This window comes from Pristis pectinata, chromosome 2 (assembly GCF_009764475.1).
Source record: "Pristis pectinata isolate sPriPec2 chromosome 2, sPriPec2.1.pri, whole genome shotgun sequence".
In the NCBI taxonomy this organism is placed as follows: Eukaryota; Metazoa; Chordata; class Chondrichthyes; order Rhinopristiformes; family Pristidae; genus Pristis; species Pristis pectinata.
In genome coordinates this window covers 19,279,450-19,305,704 of record NC_067406.1, presented here as the reverse complement: position 1 = coordinate 19,305,704, position 26,255 = coordinate 19,279,450, and the positions used below count along the sequence as shown (strand labels likewise).

The window sequence follows — 26,255 nt, the reverse complement described above, 5'->3', positions numbered from 1 at the left end:
GGGACATTTAAGAGACTCTTAGATAGATGCATGAATGATAGAGAAATGGAGGGCTACGTGGGAGGGAAGGGTTAGATAGATCTTCGAGCAGGATAAAATGTCAGCACAACATCGTGGGCCGAAGGACCTGTACTATGCTGTAATGTTCTATGTTCTATGGTGTAGAGACGGTGGAGGTTATGCAGCAGGAGCCAGACAAGAGAAATTGAAACAGATGTTTTACCAAGGACAAAGCTCAGAACGAGAGACAACAAAAACAGCAGAGACCAAATCAATTACTGAATGACTGAGTTGTAGATAACAGCCTTACAGTCATTTTGAGGCCTTTCAAATCTCATGCTATGTGAAAAACAGAGTGACACAGCATTGCCATTAACACTCAGTCTCCAGTTTCCATTCCCACAAGTGCCATGCTTCTGGGGCTGGACAGGGAGAAACAGAGTTATGTCATGGTGTCTTCTCCATAGTAAAGGAAGGAGAGTGAGAGAGCCATTGAAACAACTTCATTCTTGTCCATCCCCCTAAAGTTACATTATGAGTAGCACCAACTAGCCAAGGAAGAAGGGAAAGACAGGTAAAAGTTAATATGCAAAAGCAGAAGTAAACCAAGGTTGACAACATGTTTCAATGAACTTGCACTGATAACTTTTCAAAAGTATTATTACTGAGTCAAGACAGACATTTCCTATCCTTTTATACATTAACTTACGGGATGCAGGCGTTTAATGCCCTTCCACAATAAGACTGTGGTGAGCAACACTCTTGGAATGAAAATCAAAAAAAACTGCAGACTCTAAAAATCTGAAATAAAAACAGAGAATGCTGGAAACACTCAGGTCAGGCAGGAACTGTGGAAAGAGAAACAGAACTGTCTCATTAATCCCGTTTCTCTTCCCGCAGATGTCACATTCTTAGAAATGTTGCAGACCCTGTGGTGAAAGTACTCCACAGAGCTATGGATGGACAGTCCCAGGATTCTGACCCAGCAACAAAACAGGAAAAACAAAATATTTCCAAGTCAAAATGGTGTAGCACCCTGAAGGGACCTTGTGAGTGGCAGTGTTCCCATGATCTGTTACCCTTGCCTTTTTAAGAAGGTAGAGGCCATGTGTTTGGAAGGTGCTGCTGAAGAAAAGTTTGTTTATAGCATTAATTGCCCAGTGTTTTTTTAAAATCTCTTTACAAACATCATTTGACAAATTCTCCAGTGATCTTGTCATTCCGATGTCCACATCCAAAATGCATCCCCAACCCTTCTCCAATTCAAACTTTAATTTAGTCTCCTATCCATTAACATTTCAGCCATATTTCTGTAACATCTCTTAGGGTGCAGTCTATCATCTGTTTTCCATAAGGTGCAAGGCCATATTACAGAGCATCAGTGTGGCAATGCAATTAAACCACTTTTCCACTTACTTGAGAAACTTTGCAAGGCACTCGATTTTTTAGCACTGTCTGGGTATATTCATTCAGTGCTTCCTGGATTTCATCTGTTGTGGCCTTGGAATTTTTCTCCAGCACCTGTAGAAGAAAAATCAATCAATAATTGAAATCTTTATCCGGGATCTATGTTCTATAATTGAGAATTATTGAAAACAGTGTTTTCTGAGTCTCTTCTCCCTGCTGCTGTGTTTTGCAAAAATTGATGCAAGCCACAGTGTACAGTAACAACAACAGGATAAACTGCTACCCCATTGGCTTAATGTTTACTAAATGTTTTCACTGATTACTCAGGTAACAGAGAATGGAAGTGGTAGCTGCGGGTCGTATAGAATATATAGAAAATAGAGACTGTACACTTTTTTTTATTCATATCAGCTCTGTGTTTAAGATGGCCGCTGGGTCTCCTTCGTCTCCAGCCCAAGCGCGGGAAACTCTTCGTGTGGGAAACATATAGCTCATTAAACAAATAGTTAGCCCATTCCTGGGAAGACACTGTTGATCTATTGTGTAGCTAATGGTTGTTATGGCTAGTGAGACTAATGATTTTATAGCAGTTCTGTAGCTGATAGTTTTGATAACTGAGAAGCTTGGTGCCAGCAAGTCTCAGGACTCATAAATAATGGTGGCACATTTTAATGTTTTATAACTGATAGCCTTGTAGCTAATAAGCCTAGTATTGTTTTATAATTGGTAGTTCTGTAGCCTAGTACCAGTACTCACAATGCCCATAAATAATTGAGGCACCCTGTGATGAGTCAAGAAATACCTGTGACAGAAGACAAATGGTTGAAGGATGAAACTGTGAAGATAAGAGAGAACATGATGGATTGTGATAATGTAATTGAGCTATGAAAAAGGTAAAAAAAGGCCCGCGAGTTTTGCTCGGGGGCAGTCAGAGAGAGCAGTGATCTCTCTGTCTGTCTGACTATCACAGCTTTTGTTTGCAAATAAAAGTTTAACTTCTTGGAGAATCTTCTGTGTCTCCTGGTTATTCTCAAATCTCAGTAAACCACAACAAATCTGGCGCAGCGAGCAGGGTCGGAAAGAGACCCATAAGAAAAGAACGACAAATCAAGGACACTTCCCAGTCCCTTGGGGACCCCCATGAGACCAGCAGAGTGACAACCCAGAAAAAAAGATAAGCGTTTTCGCTGTTAATTCGGACCAAAACTCTGTTGGGTGTGGGAGGTCTCCAGACGCAGAAGTGTTAAACAATTGTCGAAGGGTCTCTCCGATCCAAAGAATCTGGCATAAATTGCAATTAAAGGAGACTCAGAGGATTGATCAAGAAAACTGCACAGTGGGGTGAGTAGAAGTAAGACTATAGAAATTGATTAAAGTAAAAATTCCACGTGGTGTTGATAAGTCCCTGTGGATACCGCCTCGCAGGAGACAAGGGTCTGAACAGGCAGGGCAGAAAAGGTCCTCGTGGATACCACCGCGCAGGAGACGAGGGTCAGAACAGACAAGATTTAAAGGAAAGTTCTGCAGATACTGCCCTAGGAAGGGGTCTGCACGGGCAGAACAAAAGAGGTAAGAATATTTTGATAAATTGAATAAGATTAAATAATACAAAAGCCAGCAAATTGGGCAGTAAAAATTATAGAGTTAGGGGTAGAAGTAGTATAAGAAACAATAGCACTAACAAGTGAGTTGTGAGATTCTGAGAAATACCCTGTAAAACAACATGACGGGAAAAGGAACTGCAGTTGAAATATTAAGCAAAAGGTTTCCAGTATCTAAAAATATCACAAAAATTTTGGAAAAATGGGAAAAGAGAACCAAGAATCTATTAACAAAATGGCCAAAAGAGGGAACTTTTGACTTAAGTCTGTGTGAGGAAATGAAGGGGTTAATCAAAAACTACAAACCAAAAGACACATCTGAAAAAAGAAACCAGAAGAGGGGGCAGGAGGCAGAGATACTGAAACTCTCAGGACAGAAGGAGAAAGAGTAAGGAAAACATATCAGGCACCAGTAGCAACTAGACAGGCCAAAGAGTTAGAAAAACAATTCCCTATAGAAGAAGAAGAGGAAGGGTCGACTCTATATCCAGATTTAAGAGGAGCAGAAAAACCCCCTCCCTATCCAGACAAAGGGAACCTGAAACAATGCCCAGTAGTGAAAGGACTGCTGGAGATAGAAGGGGGAAGAAAGAAATCTAGGGAGAGAACAAAAAGAGAAGCGAGGGAGAAAAGCCACCCTGGAAAGGCTGACGTGACAGAAAATACAAATAGAGACAGAATCAGAGAGTGGCGAGGAATCAGAGGATGAAATAGAAAGCCAGGGATCGGGAAGAGACAGGGTGGGATTACACCCCCTACTGGTAAAAGGAGGAGGACAGCCACAGTACATTCCTTGGGGGTCCCAGGACCTGGAAGAGTTAAAAAATGCACTACCCAGCATACATGAAGGAGCGGGAAAATGGATTAGAGCCTTTGAGGATGAGACCACAGGACGCTTATTGGCAATGGGTGACTTGAAGGCACTACTGGTGAAGGTAGTGGGAACCTCAAAACTAAGAGAACTGATGATTTCAGATTTCACCAGGGGATCTGCTGTTTTGGATTGGGTGCTGTGTAATGAACTGGAGGTGATTAGGGAAATAAAGGCGAAGGAACCACTGGGAACCAGTGATCACAATATGATTGAGTTCAGTTTCAAGTTTGAGAAGGAGAAGCTGATAACTGGTGTATCGATATTTCAGTGGAACAAAGGAAATTACAATGGTATGAGAGAAGAGTTGGCCCAAATTGATTGGAAGAGTAAGCACGCTGGAGGGACGGCGGAGGAGAAATGGAAGGAATTTCTACAGGAAATAAGGAAAATGCAGGATAGATATATTCCAAGAAAAAAGGTCTTGAATGGAAAAAAGGCACAAATGTGGATAACCAGAGAGGTGAAGGCTAAAATAAAAGCAAAAGGGGCGGCGTACAAAGAAGCAAAAATTAGTGGGAAAACAGAAGACTGGGAAGCTTTTAAAAACTTGCAGAGAGAAACCAAGAAGGTCATTAGGAAAGAAAGGATGAATTATGAAAGTAAGTTGGCGGATAACATTCGAGAGGATACTAAGAGTTTTTTTAAATACATAAGGAGTAAAAGAGAGACACAGGTTGATATAGGACCAATTGATAACAGTGCAGGAGCTATTATAATGGACGATAGAGAGATGGCAGAGGAATTGAATGAATATTTTGCATCGGTCTTCACCGTGGAGGACATCAGCAATGTGCCGGTTAGTCAGGAGTCTCATGAAATGGAACTGAGTTCAGTTAAGATTACTAGGGAGAAGGTGCTAGGAAAACTAAATGGGCTAAAGACTGATAAGTCTCTCGGACCGGATGAGGTGCATCCCCGGGTTCTGAAGGAGGTGGCTTTAGAGATAGCGGAGGCATTGGTGATAATTTTCCAGGAATCGATAGATTCCGGCATGGTTCCGGAGGACTGGAGGGTCGCAAATGTAGTTCCGCTGTATAAGAAAGGAGAGAGGCAGCATGAAGGAAATTACAGACCTATTAGTCTGACGTCGGTGGTGAGAAAGTTATTGGAATCTATCCTCAAGGATGGGGTTATGGAATACCTAGAGGTGCAAGGCAAGATAGGTCCTAGCCAACATGGTTTTGTGAAGGGAAGATCCTGCCTGACCAACCTATTGGAGTTTTTTGAAGAAATCACAGGTAAGGTAGATAAGGGAGAGGCAGCAGATGTTGTGTATTTAGACTTTCAAAAGGCCTTCGATAAGGTGCCTCACAAGAGACTGATTAGTAAGATGAGAGGTCATGGAATTATGGGCAGGATAACAGAATAGGTAGAGCATTGGCTGGTTGGCAGGAAGCTAAGAGTGGAAATAAAAGGATCTAGTTCTGGTTGGCTACCGGTTACTAGTGGTGTGCCGCAGGGGTCGGTGTTGGGGCTGCTCCTTTTTACCTTGTACATTAACGATTTGGATGATGGAATAAATGGTTTCGTGGCTAAGTTTGCGGATGACACCAAGATAGGTGGAGGAGTAGGGAGTATTGAGGAGATAGGAAGGTTGCAGAGAGACCTAGACAGTTTAGGAGAATGGGCAAGGAAATGACAGATGAGATTCAATGTTGAGAAATGTGCAGTTGTACACTTTGGAAGCAGAAATAAGCGGGCAGATTATTATCTAGAAGGAGAGAAAATTCAAAGTACGGAAGTACAAAGGGACTTGGGGGTACTCGTGCAGGATACCTTAAAGGTTAACCACCAGGTCGGATCGGTGGTAAAGAAAGCGAATGCTATGTTGGCATTCATTTCCGGAGGTATAGTGTATAAAAGTAAGGAAGTGTTGATGAGGCTCTACGGGGCACTAGTGAGGCCTCATTTGGAATATTGTGCGCAGTTTTGGGCCCCACATCTTAGGAAAGATGTGCTGACGTTGGAGAGGGTTCAGAGGAGATTTACGAGGATGATTCCAGGAATGAAAGGGCTTGCGTATGATGAGCGTTTGTCGGCTCTTGCACTGTACTCACTGGAGTAGAGAAGAATGAGAGGGGACCTCATAGCGACATTTAAAATGTTGATAGGAAAGGATAGAGTAGATGTGGCTAGGCTGTTTCCCTTGGTGGGTGAGTCCAGGACCAGAGGGCACAATCTCAGAATTAGAGGGTACAGTTTCAAAACAGAGATGAGGAGAACTTTCTTTAGCCAGAGGGTGGTGAATTTGTGGAACTCCTTGCCACGTACAGCAGTGGAGGCCAGATCAGTGGGGGCGTTCAAGGAGGAGATAGATAGATATCTAAATAGTCAGGGTATCAAGGGATATGGGGATAAGGCCAGAAATTGGGATTAGAATAGGTTTTCTTTTGTCCTCCCCCCCCCCCCCCATTCCCCATTTCCTTTTTTTCCCCTATCCCTTGGAGCAGACTCGATTGGCCGAATGGCCTGCTTCTGCTCCCTTGTCTTGTGATCTTAACGAATGTGGCAGACAACCCAAAGGTTGATGGAAGCGGTTTTGACTGAGTGAGGCAGAGAGTATGGAGGGCCCTCAGAGACTGCGATCCACCTAAAGTGGACCCCAAAGCTTTAAAAGGGGATCCACTGGGAGAGACTGAAAACCTGGCAATGTACCTAGAAAACCAGTTGAAAAAGTGGAGACTGGAAACAGACCAAGAGGTGGAAGGCCATTAGTTGATGACCACGATGTTTCGGGCTGTTATTGTGGATGCAATGCCCCCCACCAAGTCAAGTCCAGACTTGAGGAGGTGGTAGGGCTGACGTCAATGTCCTACCAAGAATTTAGGGACCACGTAGTCCACGCAGTCGAGAAATACCGAAAAAACAAACAAAAGCTGATTGAGCAGCAGGAGGAGGTGCAAAGAAAGCTGACACAGATGCAGCTTGAGGAGCTTAAAAAGAAAGAAAAAGAAAAAGGCAAAAAGATGTTGCCAGCAACAACTGATCTGTTTGTGCCTACTGAAATGAGCAAAGCGCCAGCTTCTGGAGGAACCTGTTATACTGCCAGACAAGGGCCAGAAAGTCCCATGCCAGTAGTAAACGTCTTTGGGGGATCGTTTCCTCAAATGCCATATCAGGGACAAAATAAATTTAGACAACAGCCCAGACAGGACTGGAACTTCCAAGGAAGAGGGCAGAGACGTAATTGGCAAAAAGGGCCAGTGAACAGACAGGTAGAAGGAGGGACAGGAGGATTGTGTTGGGGATGTAATCAGCCAGGGAACATCAGGAGAGACTGTCCTTACAAACCTTGGCCTGCCACATTTCAGCAGGAATCAATGAGTAGAGAGCAGCAGTTTGATCAAGGACCAGCCCCAGCAGGTCCAACCGGACCTGTGAACCCCTATGGAAGGTGCTAGGGGTGCCCAGAGAACCCAGGTGGGAAGGGACAGCACCCAATGATAACACGGGAGGAGGAAGAAAAACCCATTGTTCAGATAATTCTAGAAGGGCAAATAACACCAATGATGATAGATACTGGAGCCACGTACACTTGTGTACAGCCACAGTACACCTCCCACCTTCCCATGTCAGGAAAATTTGTTAAAACTGTAGGGTTATCGGGAAAAGCACAGTTAACACGATTTACAGCTCCAGTGAGTTTAAAAATGGGAAATAATGAAATAGTCTTACCGGTTCTAGTGTTCAAAGGAACCCCGATCAATTTGCTAGGCAGAGACACAATGTTAAAACTGGGATTGAAATTAGAATGCACCCTGAAGGGGTTAAGCATGGAAAAGGTAAGCAATCAGCTAGTGGTGCAGGCAGTTGAAAGAGCGAATGTATATTGGATAGGGGACATAGAAGATCAAGTCTGGAAAACTTGGAGAAAATGGAAAGAGAGTGCTCTGGCAATATTACCCAAGGCCAAGCCGCCTAAGACTGAGTTACATTGTACAGTGATTTTTGATGAGACTCAGTGTAAAGACATAGAGAGACAATGGCACAATGAAGTAGATACTCAGCAGCATTTAAAAGGTGAGGCAATAATAATAGGGAAACAGGGAGATGCCTTGCAAATAAAACAAAATGCATTTCTGGAGAAATGGTACAGGGTGCCAGGAGCTGCACCCCACGTAACGTTGTTAGTAAATGAGGGATACCAGTCCAAAGATTTGGGGCCCATGGTGAAGCAAGCAGGAACAATTATTGATTGGCAGATAGTGACACCAAGGGTTTGGAAGTCTGGGGACAATAAGTATCTCAGAGTAGTAGTAAATATAGAGATGGTAGGAAACCCTAAGGAGGTCGAAGTAACCCCTCAATGGACATATGACATTGCTAGTAGAAGAAGACGGCCAGCAGAAGGATAAAAGGCTGGAGGCACTGCCATCCATTTTATGGTCACAACATGATACAGATGTCGGAAGAGCAAAATCAGCAAGCCCAGTAGAAATAAAACTAAAACAGGGAGCAATTCCACCTAAAAGGCCACAGTATCCCTTGAAACCAGAAGCAGAAGAAGGAAATAGCACTAACAATACAGGGATTGCTTGAGGTAGGAGTGCTTGAGAGCACGAGTAGCCCCTGTAACACTCCACTGTTACCTGTCTTGAAAGCAGGTAAGTCCAAGTGTACACTGGTACATGATCTGCGAGCAGTGAATGAGGTAGTGGAAGATTGGCCAGCTGTAGTCCCAAACCCACATACGCTGTTGACTAATGTTCCACCGGAGACAGTTTGTTTTTCGGTGATTGATTTCTGTTCGGCTTCTTTCAGCATTCCTTTGGCAAAGCAATGCTGGTATTTGTTTGCTTTCACTTACAGAGGTAACCAGTATACTTACACTAGGATGCCGCAGGGATTTAAGCATTCACCGCATATTTTTAACCAGGTATTGAAGGCAGACCTAGAGGGTAATAACATTGGAAAGTACACTGATACAGTATGTAGATGATTTGTTGGTTTGTTCTGAAAGCGAGGAACAGTGCAAGCGGAATACTCTGGCCTTGTTAGAAAGATTGGCATGTGGAGGTCACAAAGTATCCAGAAAGAAGCTGCAGTTTTGTGAATGACAGGTAGAATATTTGGGTAGATTAATATCTAAGGGGGCAAAGTCGATAGCGCCGGATCAAATTGCGGCAATAACTAAAGCTCCTAAACCTCAGACAGTAGGACAGATGATGACATTTTTGGGAATGGCAGGATACAGTTCAGATTGGATTGGAGAATATGCTGAAATTGTGACGCCATTGAGGAAAATGATGAGGAAAGCTGGACATACAGACTTGAAGGGTGTTCTGCAATGGAATGAGGAGGCAGAAATAGCCTTTAACACTCTTAAGCAGGAATTGCAGTCAGCCCCAACGCTAGCCTTGCCTGATTATGAGAAGGTCTTTCACCTTTATGTGTTGAACAGACAGGAAGGTTATGTTGCAGCAGTACTGACACAGGAGACGGGAATAGGGAGAACAAAACAGCCAATAGCATATTATAGTGCGAGACTGGATGAGGTGGCACAGGGATATCTGCCTTGTTATCAGGGACTGGCAGCATTGCACTATGTTTATGAGAAAGCATCATCTGTGATCATGGGTTATCCTGTGATTCTGTACACGCATCATAAGGTAGCAGAATTATTGGAAAAGGGAAAGTTTGTACTGACACCAGCTAGGATAGTTGTGTTTTGGATGTTATTGACATTTCCAGACATAACTATACAAAGGTGCACCACAAGTAACATAGCCGATTATGTTCCACTGGGTTGTGAAGGAGAGCCCCATGAGTGTGTGAGGGAAACGATGATATTTGCCAAATTAAGAGCGGATTTACAGTCAGAACCGTTGGATGATGTAGATAAAAAGATTTTTTGTGGATGGCTCAGATGTTACAGGGACCACGATGGGAACTACGCAGGATTCTCGGTGGTGCAACAGGATCAGTCTCAATTTAAAATAATTAGGTTGGAGGCTTGTCCGCAACGCTGTTCAGCCCAATTAGCGGAGATTAAGGCTCTGACAGCAGCATGTGAGGTGATGGAGGGTGAGAAAGTTGATATTTATACGGATTCAGCATATGCTCATGGAGTATGTCATTTGTTTGGAGCAGTATGGAAACAAAGGGGTTTCAAGAAAAGCAATGGAGACCCTATACAGTGTTGTCAGCAAATTTTAGATTTAAAAACAGCAATGATGAAACCTAGAGCGTTGGCTATTATAAAGTGCCAGGCGCATAAAAAGGGAAATGACATGGTGACAAAGGGAAATCAGGCCACGGATGAAGCAGCCAGGAAAGCCTCTGGATGTTGTTTGGCTATTATTGCACCTCAGGTGAGTCTGAGTCCAGAACCCGTAATGGAGGACATAATTGAAATACAAGGTAAGGCAACTCTAGCAGAACAAACAATGTGGAGACAAAGAGGAGCTAAGTGGAACCAGGAAGGCTTATGGAGCACAGATGACGGTTTGTTGGTAGCACCCACCCCTTTGTTGACTACCCTCATTTCAGAGGCACATGGGTTGGACCATTGTGCAAGGGGGGAAGTGATGAGAAAGATAAAAAAGGATGGTTTCTGATCACCCTACTTACAGGCTTCAGTAGATCACATACTGTCACAATGTGAGGTGTGTGCACAAAACATTAGGAAAGGAATTACGACTCCCATAGATCATATACCTGTACCCGAAGGACCATTTAAACATTTAGTGATTGACTATGTGGATATGATAAAGGCAATAAGAGGAAAGAGGTACATGTTGCTGGTGATTGATAGATTTAGTAGATGGGTAGAGGCAGTACCCTCTAAAGACTTAGGAGCAGGAACTGTAGTAAAATTTTTGACAAACCAAGTAATTCCAAGATTTGGAATACCCTCAGAGATCAGTTCCGACAATGGGTCAGCCTTTATCCAAAAAGTGGTTAAATTGTTATTGCAAGCTGTAAGGATAAAACAGAGATTTGGATGCGTCTATCATCCCCAATCACAGGGTATGGTAGAAAGAATTAATGGGACTTTGAAAACTAAACTGAATAAGATCTGTGCAAACACTAAGCTCAGTTGGGTTGATGCCCTGCCTTTAGCGCTGATGAGCTATCGCATGCAGACTAATCGTATAACATGCCTGACACCACGTGAGATGCTCACTGGCAGACCCATGCCAGTGCCCAAATGGAGAGGCCCATAAAAAGGACCTAGTTTGGAAAAGTTAGAACTGGAACTAAAACAGTACACACAACAACTAACTATGATACACAAGTCTATCTATACACAGGAAAAGCAAAAGGAGACAAAGACAGATCTGGAGGAAGGACCTGTTAAAGCCGGAGACCAGGTTTATGTGCGGGTATTCTGAAGAACGTAGAACGAGCCAAGAAGGGAAGGGCCCTTTACGGTAACCAAGGCATTGCCCACCGCAGTTCAAGTGGAAGGACGACCCACCTGATATCATCTCAACCACTGCACCAAGGCTGTTCCACAGGTACAGCCTGGTGTTGAGCCCACGTCCCTTCTAGTGCGCGCCACAGCAAAACAGTTTCTGATGCTTCTGGCAATGGCTGAGTCAAACCCCATGGAGAAGTAAGTTGCAACAACATACCTCCATGATCTGACTCGGGGAGATGTGCCGAGTGATGATGATAACACTGCGGACAACAACTATGTTAATGTTGGGAATAGACTGTGAGGGCCTCAGGGTCTTTTTTTTCCCATATCCGTTACGGAGGGATGGGTTTTTGGCCCTCTGGCGCAGGAAATAGAGAGTGAATTCATGGGGCTTGTGCACGAAAAGTACATTATACCCGTTTTTGGGATGATTGCCTTTAGACTTTGGGTATCGTGCCCTTTGAATTCCCTCTCTATGTGAGACTGTTAGGTCTCAAAGGGGGGAATATAGAATATATAGAAAATAGAGGCTGTACACTTTTTTTATTCATAGTCTGCTCTGTGTTTAAGATGGCCGCTGGGTCTCCTTCTTCTCCAGCACGGGAAACTCTTAGTGTGGGAAACATATAACTCATTAAACAAATAGTTAGCCCATTCCTAGGGAGACACTTTTGATTTATTGTAGCTCATTAAACAGATGGTTAGCCCATTCCTAGGAAGACACTGTTGATCTATTGTGTAGCTAATGGTTGTTATGGCTAGTGCGACTAATGATTTTATAGCAGTTCTGTAGCTGATAGTTTTGATAACTGAGAAGCTTGGTGCCAGAGAGTCTCAGGACTCATAAGTAATGGTGGCACATTCTGATGTTTTATAACTGATAGCCTTGTAGCTAATAAGCCTAGTATTGTTTTATAACTGATAGTTCTGTGGCCTAGTACCAGTACTCACAATGCCCATAAATAATTGAGGCACCCTGTGATTGAGTCAGGAAACACCTGTGACAGAAGACAAATGGCTGAAGGATGAAACTGTGAAGATAAGAGAGAACATGATGGGTTGTGATAATGTAATTGACCTATGAAAAAGGCATAAAAAAGGCCCGCGAGCTTTGCTCGGGGGCAGTCAGAGAGAGCAGTGACCAGAGGGTGATTGGTAACTGGCTGTCTGACTGTCACAGCTTTTGTTTGCAAATAAAAGCTTAACTTCTTGGAGAATCTTTTGTGTCTCCTGGTTATTCTCAAATCTCAGTAAACCACAACAGCCGAAAGTTGAATCTGTGGTCTATGCTGAGTTACCCAAGCTTCAGGTGGCAAAAATAAAAGGTGTGCATTTAAATGGCACTTTTCACCACTACAAGTCTGTCCAAACTGTTTTACTGCCAAAGCAGTACACATAATGTAATGAAAGAGAACACAGCAGCAAACTCACTGGTCCTCTGTTCTAGCATTGCAATTTTTAAAAACTCACTGGCCCTCTGTTCCAGTGCTGGATTTTTTTTTCCCAAACTCACTGAACCCCTGTCCCACGCTGATTTGTAAGCAAACATAGTAGCCAACCTGCACACAGCACAAGTCCCATAAACAGCAATGGAATAAATAATCTGAAGCCTATTGCTTCTTTGTTCTTTTTGGTAGGTCAAATATAATGGCAGAAAATAGTATTAATGGTAGGACTCTTGGCAGTGTGGAGGATCAGAGGGATCTTGGGGTCAAAGTCCATAGGACGCTCAAATCGGCTGCACAGGTTGACTCTGTGGTTAAGAAGGCATATGGTATATTGTCCTTCATCAATCAGGGAATTGAATTTAGGAGCCGAGAGGTATTGTTGCAGCTACGTAGGTCCCTGGTCAGACCCCACTTGGGAGTACTGTGCTCAGTTCTGGTCACCTCACTACAGGAAGGATGTGAAAGCCATAGAAAGGGTGCAGAGGAGATTTACAAGGGTGCTGCCTTGAATGTGGAGCATGCCTTATGAAAGCAGGTTGAGGGAACTAGGCCTTTTCTCCTTGGAGCGACAGAGGACGAGGGGGGACGTGATAGAGGTACATAAGATGATGAGAGGTATTGATCTGGTAGATAGTCATAAGGCTTTTCCCCAGGGCTGAAATGGTGGCCACAAGAGGACATAGGTTTAAGGTGCTGGGGTGTAGGTATAGAGGAGATGTCAGGGGTAAGTTTTTTTTACTCAGAGAGGGTGAGTGCGTGGAATGGGCTGCCGGCAGCAGCGGTGGAGGTGCATATGATAGGGTCTTTTAAGAGACTGTTGGATAGGTACATGGAGCTGAGAAAAATAGAGGGCTATGGGTAAGCATAGTAATTTCTAGGATAGGGACATGTTCAGCACAGCTTTGTGAGCTTAAGGGCCTGAATTGTGCTGTAGTTTTTCTAAATCACACATTTTCAGTATCTTCCAGATAAAAAAATGTGACCTTATAAGTGCTAAGAGAATCAAAAATGCTTCAAATAAATATTAAGTACTCACCTCATTCAATACTCTCTCCAATTCATAAACATCTTCAACAGCTCCACAATCTGCTATCCGGAGTTGATTTAATAGCAGGTACATTATTGCACGAGGACATGTCAGCATATGGCAATTCAGGCAGGAGCCTCTTATCATGAGGTAGAGTTTCTGCATGGAAATGCATTGGTTAAGACCAAAAAAATAACTTGAAGATTTCAAGCCTATCCAGACATTTGAGATGTCACTTTGGATCAAGAGCACAACAATTTTTCCTACCTTTCCATTATCATAATGCTTTTAAAACAAGAGCAATAGAGAATTTGAAAGCCATGTTCAAAGCTGGGAAACTGTGAATGCAGTTAATTCTATGATTATAATAGTCTGGTAGTGCCATGCACATGTCAGCCCATGATGTTGTGCCGAATTAGTTAAACGCCTAACTAAACTAATCCCTTCTGCCCACACAATGTCCATATCCCTCCATTCTCTGCACATTCATGTGCCTGAGAGCCTCTTGAATGCCTCTATTGTATTTGCCTCCACTACCACCCCTGGCAGCATATTCCAGGCACCCACCACTCTCTGTGTAAAAAAAAACTTGCCCCACACATCTCCTTTGAACTTAACTCCTCTCACCTTAAATGCATACCCTCTAGCATTAGACATTTCGACCCTGGGAAAAAGGTGTCACAAAACAATGTCACAAAAATTACCGCTGGACCTCAAACAAAACTAATCACTTCCAGTGGACCAAATGTGGCAAGTTACCAACGTGCTCTTGTAACACTTGTGGTGCTGAGGCTCCCAATGTAAACCATACAACCAACAAATAAAAACAAGTCATCTCACATCACAAAGCAAACTGCGGTTGCTGTATGTAATACTGATCAGCACAGAAAATGCTGTAAAGACACAGCAGGTCAGATAGCAACTGTGAAGAGAAAAAGAGTTAACACTGTTTCTCTCTCACAGATGATGCCTGACAGGTATTTTCAGCTGTTTCTGTTTTTATTTATCCCCACATGTCCATTCACATTATTCTTTTCTTTCCTCCCTCCCCCACCCCAAAGAGTTCCCAATACTTACATCAAAAAATAAGGGATTGTAGACTGTTAGTGGGAGATCTATATGGCCCACATGTCCTGGGCAATTGGTAAAATCCTGAGCACAGGTACCGCATACTTCTCTGGAATCAGCTGGACCCAATGCCAGATCATACAGACCATTTGTTGCTGGATTGCCCACATTATCCAACAGATTAGGATTAGTGATTGCCTTTACACTCAGTTTCCTAAAAAAAAGATAGAGTTTTGAGCTATTAAATGAAGCTTAGTCATGAAACAAGGAGAAATGAATATTGCCAAATCTAGCTCATCTCTGAGTAAAACCAAAATTATTACAGAAGTAATGCAAGTAATTCAGAGATTCCTGACAACACATCTACATTTCACAGCCAAGGGTCTCAGCCTAATTTTGCTTAATTGGTGAAAAATCCATATTTAGATGAAAGAACTGGGGTGCAACTCTGAATTAAAAGAAGAGAACTGGCCATTGACTTCAGGAAGGGGGGGGGGGCGCGATGTACATGCTCCTATTTACATTAATGGTGCTGAGGTGAAGATGCTTCAAGTCCTGGTGTAAGCATTACCAATAGCTTGTCCTGGTCCAACCACGTAAACGCCATGGCCAAGAAAGCTCACCAGCACCTCTACTTCCTCAGAAGGATAAGGAAATTCAGCATGTTCCCATTGACCCTCACCAACTTTTATCGATGCACCATAGACAGCATCCTATCCAGATGCATCACGGCTTGGTAAGGCAACGCTCTACCCAAGACCACAAGAAACTGCAGAGAGTTGTGGACACAGCTCAGCACATCAAGAAAACAAACCTACCCTTCACAGATTACGTCTACACTTCTCACTGCCTCGGTACAGCAGCCAAGATAATCAAAGACCCCACCCACCCCAGACATTCTCTCTTTGCCCCCTTCCTATCGGGCAGAAGATACAAAAGCCTGAAAGCACATACCACCAGGCTCAAGGACAGCTTCTATCCTGCTGTTATAAGATTATTGTATTGTTACAAGACCTCTTGTTTGACAAGATGGACTCTTGACCTCACAATCTACCTCGTTATGGCCTTGAACCTTACTGTCTGCCTGCACTGCATTTTCTCTGTAACTGTAGCACTTTATTTTGCATTCTGTTATTACCTCTCCCTTGTACCACCTTGTAATACTACCTTGTACCAATGTGATGAAATGATCTATATGAATGGCATGAAAAACAAAGTTTTTCATTCATTGTACTTTAGTACATATAATACTAATAAACCAATTACCAATTAGAAATTACTGCAAAGAAACAGTCCAGTCAACACAGATGACATACTACATACAAACTAGGAGTAGGAAAGGCCCCTTAAGCCTTCTCTGCTATTTAATAAGATCATGGATGATCTGATTGTAGCCTCAACTCTGCATTCCTGTCCAGCCACTGTAATCTTCCACCCCTTTATCAATTATCTACCTTAAAAATATTTAATGGATCATCACCAAAGGGCAGTGGAATCAGTGTTCAAAAGACTCATGATACTTTGAGAATAAAAAGCCCCTTCTTATCTGTCTCAAATAGGCAAACCAGTGACCCACAGTTCTAGATTCTCCCACAGGAGGAAACATCCTCACTGTCAAGACTGCTGAAAATCTTTATGTTTCAGTAAGGTCACCTCTTATTCTTCTGAATTCCAATAAGTATAGGCCCAATCTTTCGTCATATGTCAACTCCAGAAATCAAAATTGTGAACCTCCTCTGAAAGTATATCTTTCCTTAAATTTGGAGACCAAAACTGTGCACATATTCTATGCGCAGTTTCACCAGTGTCCTCTAAATCTGCATCAAAACAGCCCACAACAAAATCAGAAGTGCTGGAAGAACTCAGCCACTCAAGCAGCATCTGTGGAAAGAGAAATCAGTTGATGTTTCAAGTCAATGACCCCTCGGTTCTGATGCAGACAGAATAAAAAGCGAGTTATTTTAAGTTGGAGAATTCAGCATCATGTTGGGAAGGCTGCAAAGTGCCCAGGTGGAAGATGATGTGTCATTCCTCAAGCTTGAATTAGTTCTCACTGAAACAGTGCAGGAAGCCACAGACAGAAAGGTCAGAGTGGGAGTTGGATATCGAATTAAAGTAACAGGCAACCAGAAGCTCAGGGGCACACCTGCAAACTGAATGCAGATGCTCCGCAAAGTGATCACTCAATCCGTGTTTGAATTCTCCACTGAGGAGGTGGTCATGTAATGAATACCACATAGAGTAGACTAGACTGGAAGTGCAAGTGAATCATTGCTCTGCTCTCAACCCCTCTTTTCCCAGGCAGGGCACAAGCAGAGTTCTCCTAGCCCGTGCCTTCCACCTCACCAGCCTCAACATTCACCATATTATCCATTGCAATTTCTGCCAATTCCAACAAGATTCCACCATCAGACACATGTACTCTTTCCCTCCACTTCCAGCATTTTGAAGGGATTGATCCTCTCGTGACCCTCTGGTCCACTCTTCCATCCCCACCTTACACCACTCTCCCATACAACCACAGGAGGTGCAATTCCCGTCCTTCCCGCGATCCAGAAACCTAAACAGTCTTTCTACATGAAGCAGAGATTCAGTTGAACTTCAATCTTGTGTACTGCATTCAATGTTCACAATACGCCCTTGTCTGTATTGGAGAATCCAAACACAGATTGGGTGACAACTTTGCAGAGCACCTGGGTTCAGTCCACAGGAGTTATCCTGAGTTTCCTGTTACTTGCCACTTTAATTCCCCATCCCACTCCTACCTTTCTGTGGCCTCCTACACTATTACAAGGCCCAATACAAGATTGAGACGTAACACCTGATCTTCCACCTGGGCACACTGCAAACCTCCAGACCCACATATTGAATTTTCCAGCTGCAAGCACCGCACTCTTTCTTTCCGTCTGTATCAGAACTGGTCATTTCTGTCCGTCAACATCTTGTCTCAGTTTTTCCCTTTTTGTTTCTTTGTAGTCTGGCCTGCTGTGCCATGTCGCTCAACCTTACTATTACATAGAAAACCTATGGCACAATTCAGGCCCTTCGGCCCACAAAGCTGTGCCGAACATGTCCCTGCCTTAGACATTACTAGGCTTACCCATAGCCCTCTATTTTTCTCAGCTCCATGTACCTATCCAAAAGTCTCTGGAAAAAAAACTGTCGTATTCGCCTCCACCACCATTGCCAGCAGCCCATTCCACACACTCACCACTCTGAGTAAAAAACTTACCCCTGACATCTCTTCTATACCTACTGCCCAGCACCTTAAACCTATGTCCTCTTGTGGCAACCATTTCAGCACTAGGGAAAAGCCTCTGACCATCTACCTGATCAATGCCTCTCATTATCTTATATACCTCTATCAGGTCCCCCCTCATCCTCTGTCGCTCCAAGAAGAAAAGGCCTAGTTCCCTCAACTTGCTTTCGTAAGGCATGCTCTGCATGCCAGGCAGCATCCTTGTAAATCTCCTCTGCACCCTTTCTACAGCTTCCACATCCTTCCTGTAGTGAGGCAACCAGAACTAAGCATAGTACTCCAAGTGGGGTCTGACCAGGGTCCTATATAGCTGCAACAATACCTCCCGGCTCCTAAATTCAATTCCATGATTGATGAAGGACAATACACCATATGCCTTCTTAACCACAGAGTCAACCTGTGCAGCCGCTTTGAGCATCCTATGGACTCGGACACCAAGATCCCTCTGATCCTCCACACTGCCAAGAGTCCTACCATTAATACTATACTCTGCCATCATATTTGACCTACCAAAATGAACCACTTCACACTTATCTGAGTTGAACTGCATCTGCCACTTCTCAGCCCAACTTTGCATCCTATCTATGTCCCGCTGTAACCTCTGACAGCCCTCTATACTAACCACAACACCTCCAACCTTTGACTATTAGCAACACATTACATAGACAATAAAGTTTAATGGGATTTTAACTGCTACTTAACTGCTACATTACGTCATTTGGTCTCATGCAATCAGAGATATTCCCTTTGTTCTCCCCATCCCTCACCCGACTTCTCTATTACTTAAAACTAACTTGTTTTCTCTTTTTCCCAATTCCGACGAAGGGTCCTGAATCTGAAAAGTTCACTGTTTCTCAGATGCTGCCTGACCTGCTGAGTGTTTCCAGCATTTTCTGTTTTTATTTCATATTTCCAGTATCCGCAATTTTTGAGTTTCATCCACTCATCTGATATTATCAAAATCATTTACACCTTATCATCGATTCAGCTCCTAATACAGATTCCTGGGATGTACCTAGATCTCAAACCTTACCTAGATCTAGAAGAATGTTGGGAAATAGAATGGAACAATGCCGATATTCGAAATAAACATAAAATTCAAAACTAAAAAATTGCACCTCCTGACCCAGCTAGTCCTCTTGAAAGCTGACATTGCCTCAACTGCTCAGAATATCAAAGATTAGTGTGCATATCTATTCCATAACTGCACAACCAAGGTCAAACAACACAGCAACAAAGCCCATGGAATATACAGCAAATTGCTGTAGTCTGCCTTCCTTCAACAGTGGAATAGTAAGTGGAATCTCAGTGTTGAGAATTCACTGTGACAGGTATTTTCTAAACGTATTGCCACGCACAGAAAAACAATGTTGCAGTAACAATACAGAAGCAAGCTTTAAACTAGCTCAACCTAAGAAAGAGTTGACTCTTTATCACCAGTTGTTAACTCTTGTAGTTCCTGTAGAAGCTCTATCAAACTCTTCTGCAGAGACACAAGAGATTCTGCATGCTGGAATCTAGAGCAACAACACACAAAAAGGGCTGGAGGAATTCAGCAGGTCAGGCAGCATGTATTGGGGGGGGGGGGGGGGGATAAACAGTCGAAGTTTCGGGTCGAGACCCTTCACCAGGACTGGGAAGAGGAAAACTTCTTCGGGCTGGGCATACCTCGAAGAGACTTCGCAGTGGAGCAGCAAAACGGAGACACAAGACTTCTGCAATTATCCACACATGTTCAAACACATGTTTATACTCCTGGCTTCCTAATCTCAGAAAGGCAGACAACGATGTTAAAGATAGCACATGCTGCGCCAAAACACGGCACAGTGCTGCAGAAGTTGCCCAGCTCTGCCCCCCCCCCCCCCCCCGTCACGGCCACAGTGCTGCAGAAGTTGCCCAGCTCTGTCCCCCCCCCCCCCCCCGTCACGGCCACAGTGCTGCAGAAGTTGCCCAGCTCTGTCCCCCCCGTCACGGCCACATTGCTGCAGAAGTTACCCAGCTCTGTCCCCCCCGTCAAGGCCACATTGCTGCAGAAGTTGCCCAGCTCTGTCCCCCCCGTCACGGCCACAGTGCTGCAGAAGTTGCCCAGCTCTGTCCCCCCCGTCAAGGCCACATTGCTGCAGAAGTTGCCCAGCTCTGTCCCCCCCGTCACGGCCACTGCTGCAGAAGTTGCCCAGCTCTGTCCCCCCCGTCACGGCCACAGTGCTGCAGAAGTTGCCCAGCTCTGTCCCCCCCGTCACGGCCACAGTGCTGCAGAAGTTGCCCAGCTCTGTCCCCCCCGTCACGGCCACAGTGCTGCAGAAGTTGCCCAGCTCTGTCCCCCCCGTCACGGCCACAGTGCTGCAGAAGTTGCCCAGCTCAGCCCCCCCCGTCACGGCCACAGTGCTGCAGAAGTTGCCCAGCTCTGTCCCCCCCCCCCCCCCCTTATGACGGCCACGTTGACCAGGGTCTGCGAGAGGCGACAGGCCACACAACGGGGTTACCCCCACCAGCCGCCCTTACCTGATCTCTTCCACCGAGTAAACGTTGAACGATATGCTTTCCAAGCGCCTCCAGGGAATTTCTTTCCCAATGAGCATTTTGCACCGCGTCCGTGAGGGGAATCGATGAAGAAAAGCGGCATCAACGTGGGGTCGGCATCTTAACTCCAGCCACAGACCTCACATGGGGGTCCCGGGAACTCGGGAGGAGGGGGGTAGAGGAGGACCAATAAAACAAACAACCCAGTGCAACGATTAGAAGCAATAAGATTCAAGATGAGAAATAATAATCATAGATAAATTTCCAGTTGGGGCTTCTTGCCTTTTCAACCATGTCCGTATTAAACTTTATTACTTTATATCATGTTTGGACTCTCCCTCCGCTCCCTGTTGGTAAGTGCTGATCCTTCCCACAAGCCAGCGCGCGGAAGGAGCAAGATGGCGGTCCCCTGCGTTCGTGTGTGGCGGCAGCTGGTGGGGAGGAGCGGGGCGGCCCGGGGGCCGGACACCCGCAGCGGGCAGACCTGGAGCGGGGCGGCCCGGGGGCCGGACACCCGCAGCGGGCAGACCTGGAGCGGGGCGGCCCAGTGGCCGGACACCTGGAGCAGCAGCCGGTGAGGGGGGAAGGGAAGGGGCCACCGCCGCAGATCGGTCTTTCACTTGGGACAACAGCGAGTACTGGACGTGAAGTTTTCGGGGTGCGGGCGGCCCGACGAGCGGACAAATCGATGGTGCTTCCGCCGCGGTCCACGCTCGGGGGTGGGTGGGGGGCCTCGGTCCACGCTCGGGGGTGGGTGGGGGGCCTCGGTCCACGCTCGGGGGTGGGTGGGGGGCCTCCGTCCACGCTCGGGGGTGGGGGGCCTCCGTCCACGCTCGGGGGTGGGGGAGAGGTCTCGGTCCGCGCCGGGCGAGGGTTCCAGGTGCGAGCGGCCCTTCGGCTGAGATCAAGGCCCGTCTCCTTGTGCTGCTTCTAGCAGCAGAACAGGAGAAGGTCATTCGGCTTCTCCGCCCTATTTTTCCATGTGGTGCTATCGAACTCTGTTGTGAGATACAGTAGGTGTTGAAATCTGGAGCAACAAACAGTCTGAAGGGATCTATAAGACTTCAAACTGGTGTAATTCTGGATTTTTATCGTCTGTGTTATATATGACCAAATATTTCATATGTATGTTATTTAGAGGAAACATGAGCAGCTTAGGATAGAACGCATTAATTTGATGGCACTGTGAATGTAGACTGATTGCATTTTGTGTGTCTATTTTTATGAATGAAGCATTTTTTAAATTAAAAAAAAATAAAATAATCAATCTATTGGAACTCTGCGAAACTGGACCCAAAACGTTGGCAATTCCTTTCCTCCCACGGATTTTGTTCCTCCAGCAGATTGTTTGTTCCTGTTTGCTGTGACCTTGTACCATCTTGAAATAAAAATGTTTTCCACAAATCTATAGAGTACAATTGACCCTTTGCAAAAGAGCACTAATTGACTTTACTCAAAAAATGAATATGCCTTCACCCTCTTGATCTAGACTTCCAGTCACAGAGTTAATGATTTATTATTCACATGTACTGAGGTACAGTGGAAAAACTTTTGTTTATATGCCATCCAGACAGATCATACATAAGTACTTGGAAGTAGTAAAATGAAAACAGAATATAGTGTTGCAGTTACAGAGAACGTGCAGTGCAGGTAGACAAGGTCATGGTGAGGTAGATTGTGAGATCAAGTTCATCTGGAAGGTTGGTTTGTGTGATGGACTGGGCTGCATTCACAACTCTCAGTAAGTTCATGTGGTCTTGGGCAGACAGTTGCCGTACCAAGCTGTGATGCATCCGGATAGGATGCTTTCTATGGTGCATCTATAAAAATTGGTAAGAGTCATCGGGGACATGCTGAATTTCCTTAGCTTTTTTAGGAACTAGAGGTGTTGGTGTGCTTTCTTGGCCATAACGTCTGTGTGGCTGGACCAGGACAAATTGTTGGTGATATTTACATGTAGGAACTTGAAGCTCTCCACTATCTCCATCTTAGCACCATTGATACAGACGGGCGTGTACTCCGCACCGCTTCCTGAGTTCAATGACCAGCTCCTTTATTTTGCTGACATTGAGGGAAAGGTTGTTACAGAACAGAAACAGACCCTTTGACGCAACTCCTCCATGCCGACCAAGGGTCTGTTTCCATGCTGTGTAGCTCTATGACGAGAAATCTTGATCAAGTGGGTGCAGCTATAGCCTTTATTTGAGTGAGGTTAATTAGTGCTCTTTTGCAGAGTGCTCCTTTGTCTTCCTGAGCTAGTCCCATTGCCTGCATTTGGCCCATATCCCTCTAAGCCTTTCCTAAACATGTGCCTGTCCAAATGTCTTCCCAACAAGTAAAAGTACTTTTTTTTTCTAATTATCCCATGGGTTTCCCTTTATATCTTAAATTTTGACCAAATCATCCTTATCCTTCAATATTCTACTGAATGCAGCCCTGGTTTGTGAAGTCTTTCCTCTACTTGAACCCTGAAGTCCACACATCATCTGCACCATCTCTAAAACCAGCTTATGCTTCCAAAGTGTAAAAAGAAAATGACAGATAAACTCAAGGTCAGCATAAGAAGAGAACGTCAATTTTTTGACTCAGTGACTTTTCATCAGAACTTCTCCACATTCTGCCAAAGTGATGTTGTGCAGAACATCTCTCAGTACTCCAGGTGTGGTCATTATAAGAACAAGAAACAGGAGGAGTAGTTCATTTGGTTTCTTGTTCTTCCTCCACTATTCAATGTCAATTTCCTACATGAAACCCATGTTCACTTAATATCATAAAAACTATTGCTTTGAAGCTACCTTGGAATCCGAGATTAAGTGGAACTGAACCCCACTTCATTGACTAATTGCTTGAAGTTAAATGGGATGTTCATTTTATATCCATCTCGAATTACTTTTGAGATTCTTAAAAGGACTTTCACAATGAATGAACCTTTCACTATGAATATGGTGCCTAAAGCAGCACACACTGAACGAAGTACCAATCGATGACACATATGTCAATGATTATGCAGGAATTCAGCGTGCTATTGAGGAGAACCCTTTTTTTTGAGAGTATTTTGTTTGTGGAACTGCAAGTTATTTGGTTCTGTGGTTCAGTTGTACCAAGAGCAAACTGATCCCATTCTACTCAGCTATGCACTTGGGTTTATTAATGCAAGCAAAAATTGAACAGGTATCATTTGGTTTACTTCAGTTAACTTCAATCAGAGTTCAGGTAGGACCCTGTCACCCAAATCTTTAACTTCATTAATTTCATTTAAAGTAGAAAAATGTTCAAATAGTAATGAAAGTTATGAACTGTAAATGGGATTTTATAAAGATACTAGGTCTCAAATTGCTGGATGCACCTTTTGCCAACGTTTTCAGCATGTAACCATATAAATAGCAACTCAGTCAGATGCATGATTGTTGAGTCTCTGCAGCTGGTACTTAGCACAAAGTTAGGTACACTCTTGTAATGTCCCTTCAAACTGCATTAATATATTCTGATTTACGTGTTTTAACAAGGGAAAGTTACATGGAGTTTTCTGAAAGAGTGGCTTCTGTGTTGGCAGATATAGTAAGGAATTCTGCGATGTTCTTGGCTACATCTTTTCCATCCCTGGAGTGGAAATCATCTGATCCCTGGGGTTTGTCACAAAATTAAAGTGTATGGGATTAGGGATGATGTACTGTTGTGGATAGTGCCTGCACATGATCCATATCCCTCCATTCCCTGCATATTTATGTGCCTATCTAAACTTCTTTGATGCCACTACCTTATCTGCTTCCACTGCCACCCCGGCAGTGCAATCCTAGAACCTACCAGTCTGTGCTTTCCAAAAAAAAATTAGCCCTGCACATTTCCCTTAACCTTTCCCCCTTTCACCTTGAAGCTATGCCCTCTAGTATTTGATATTTCTACCCTGGGGAGAAAGACTCTGACTGTCTACCCTATCTAAGTGTCTCAAAATTTTATAAACTTCTTATCAGGTCTCCCCTGAGCCTCCAATGCTCCAGAGAAAATAGTCAAGTTTTTCCAACCTCTCCTCATAGCTAGTACCCTCTAATCCAGGCAGTAACCTGATAAATCCCTTCTGAACCCTCTCCAAAGCCTCTACATCCTTCTTGTAGGTGATGAGAACTGCACAGAATAATGGTTCCCTTACCTGAGGATGGATATTTTTGTGTAGGAGTTCACCAGCTGATTCCTGGAGTGGCAAGAGAGTACAAAGAGAGATTGGGGTAATTAGGCTTGGGTTTGCAAGAATTTAGAAGAATGAGAGGTGTCCTCATTGAAACTTATAAAATCTGGAAGAGACTGAACAGACTAGTTGCAATGATCGAGAGTCCAGAACCAGAGGTCCCAGTCTAAGGATATGATGTAGACAATTGATGAGAAATTTCTTCACCCAAAGAATAGTGAACCTGTGCAATTCTCTACGACAGAAGATAATTGAGACCAAGTCACTAAATATATTCAAGGTGTTAGGTTACAGCACTAATGTCTAAAGAGATCTGGGGGACAAGCAGGAATAAGATAGTGTGTTTGGATGATCAGCCATAATCATATTAAATGAAATAGCAGGCTGAAGGGCCAAATGGCCTACTCCTGCTCTTAATTTCTATGTTTCTTTGTTGCACTGTGTTCGATCATAATGTGCTGGGAGCTGTTAAACACTTGCAATGTTTGTCAATTAATTAAATGTGGCTAATTATTCATTGCTAAGTCCATGATGGTATGCTCACTTGCTGTTTCTAGGATGTACTCTGGATAACGAAATTGGCAGTCACAATGATTCCCAAGGCCATAATCCGATCATGCCAGCTGTGGCCACATCTGTCATTTTGTGGTAATGATCTGTTATTTGCAAATCCAAAAGTAATTTTACTAATTATTGCTTGACAGGTATTATTCCACAAGTCCTTTTCTCTGCCAGTGTACCGCAGCAAAACAAACAGGTAACTTGCTTTGATTGTTTCCAGTAGTGTTGACATGAATCCTAATTACTTGGATTCAAATATCAATTTCTGATTGTGTCCGGTGATGCAGAATAGCATTGGAACATTCACTGTTGTTTATGCTTTTTAAGATTGTGCAGAAGAAGTTGTCATTCCAAGAAAAAAAACTTGGTAAGTGTTTTCATTTATTGCATTATTTTAGGTTCAGAATTGTGATAAGAATATAATTAGAATATCTCAAATATTGTGAAGAGACTTCTCAAGTGAGCTGGTGGAGGGAGAATGTTCCTCTGTCTGGGAGACTGGAACCAGGTGTCGTATTCTTTGAATAAAGGATTGACCATTTTAATCTGCGTTGAGGAGTAATGTCTTGACTTGCAGGGTTGTGAATCTTTAGAACCCCATGACCTGCAGTTTATTCAAGGCAACCCAATAACTTGATGGGTGCTGTTAGGAACAATCCAAGAAGGTAGAGTTGAGTTTGGTAAATTGTACTTTGTTATGCATGCCATCCATATGGATCATTTCATCACATCAAGACATCGAGGTAGAACAAGGAAAAACATGCAAGGTCAGTTATGAGCTAATTGAATAGTGGTGACTATCAGATGCCCTGCTCCTGATGCTGTTTCCTCATTGATATGGTTATTAGGTGTTTGCCAGTAATGATTCAGAATTTCTCCCTTCAGTGTTGACACCTAAATTTTGGTTCTGATGTACGTGTAGGGAGCGAGTCTTAGGCCACGAT

The 26,255-nt window shown here is 44.0% G+C and overlaps 2 protein-coding genes across 2 annotated transcripts in view; one reads left to right on the top strand and one right to left on the bottom strand.

The window, feature by feature from the left end:
- The window catches only part of polr1a (RNA polymerase I subunit A), a 119,283-nt gene extending 98,591 nt beyond the window's left edge, over positions 1-20,692 (bottom strand). Inside the window, exons 1-4 of the mRNA XM_052009559.1 lie at positions 20,550-20,692; positions 14,798-15,002; positions 13,730-13,879; positions 1,417-1,521 (exon numbers count right to left, since the gene is read on the bottom strand). Of these exons, the coding sequence (XP_051865519.1) occupies positions 1,417-1,521; positions 13,730-13,879; positions 14,798-15,002; positions 20,550-20,626 (537 nt within the window). The 5' untranslated portion in view covers positions 20,627-20,692. The remainder of the gene's footprint in view (positions 1-1,416; positions 1,522-13,729; positions 13,880-14,797; positions 15,003-20,549) is intronic.
- Positions 20,693-20,956: 264 nt separating this feature from the next.
- The window catches only part of ptcd3 (pentatricopeptide repeat domain 3), a 35,428-nt gene continuing 30,129 nt past the window's right edge, over positions 20,957-26,255 (top strand). Inside the window, exons 1-3 of the mRNA XM_052039006.1 lie at positions 20,957-21,141; positions 25,455-25,507; positions 25,639-25,678. Of these exons, the coding sequence (XP_051894966.1) occupies positions 20,966-21,141; positions 25,455-25,507; positions 25,639-25,678 (269 nt within the window). The 5' untranslated portion in view covers positions 20,957-20,965. The remainder of the gene's footprint in view (positions 21,142-25,454; positions 25,508-25,638; positions 25,679-26,255) is intronic.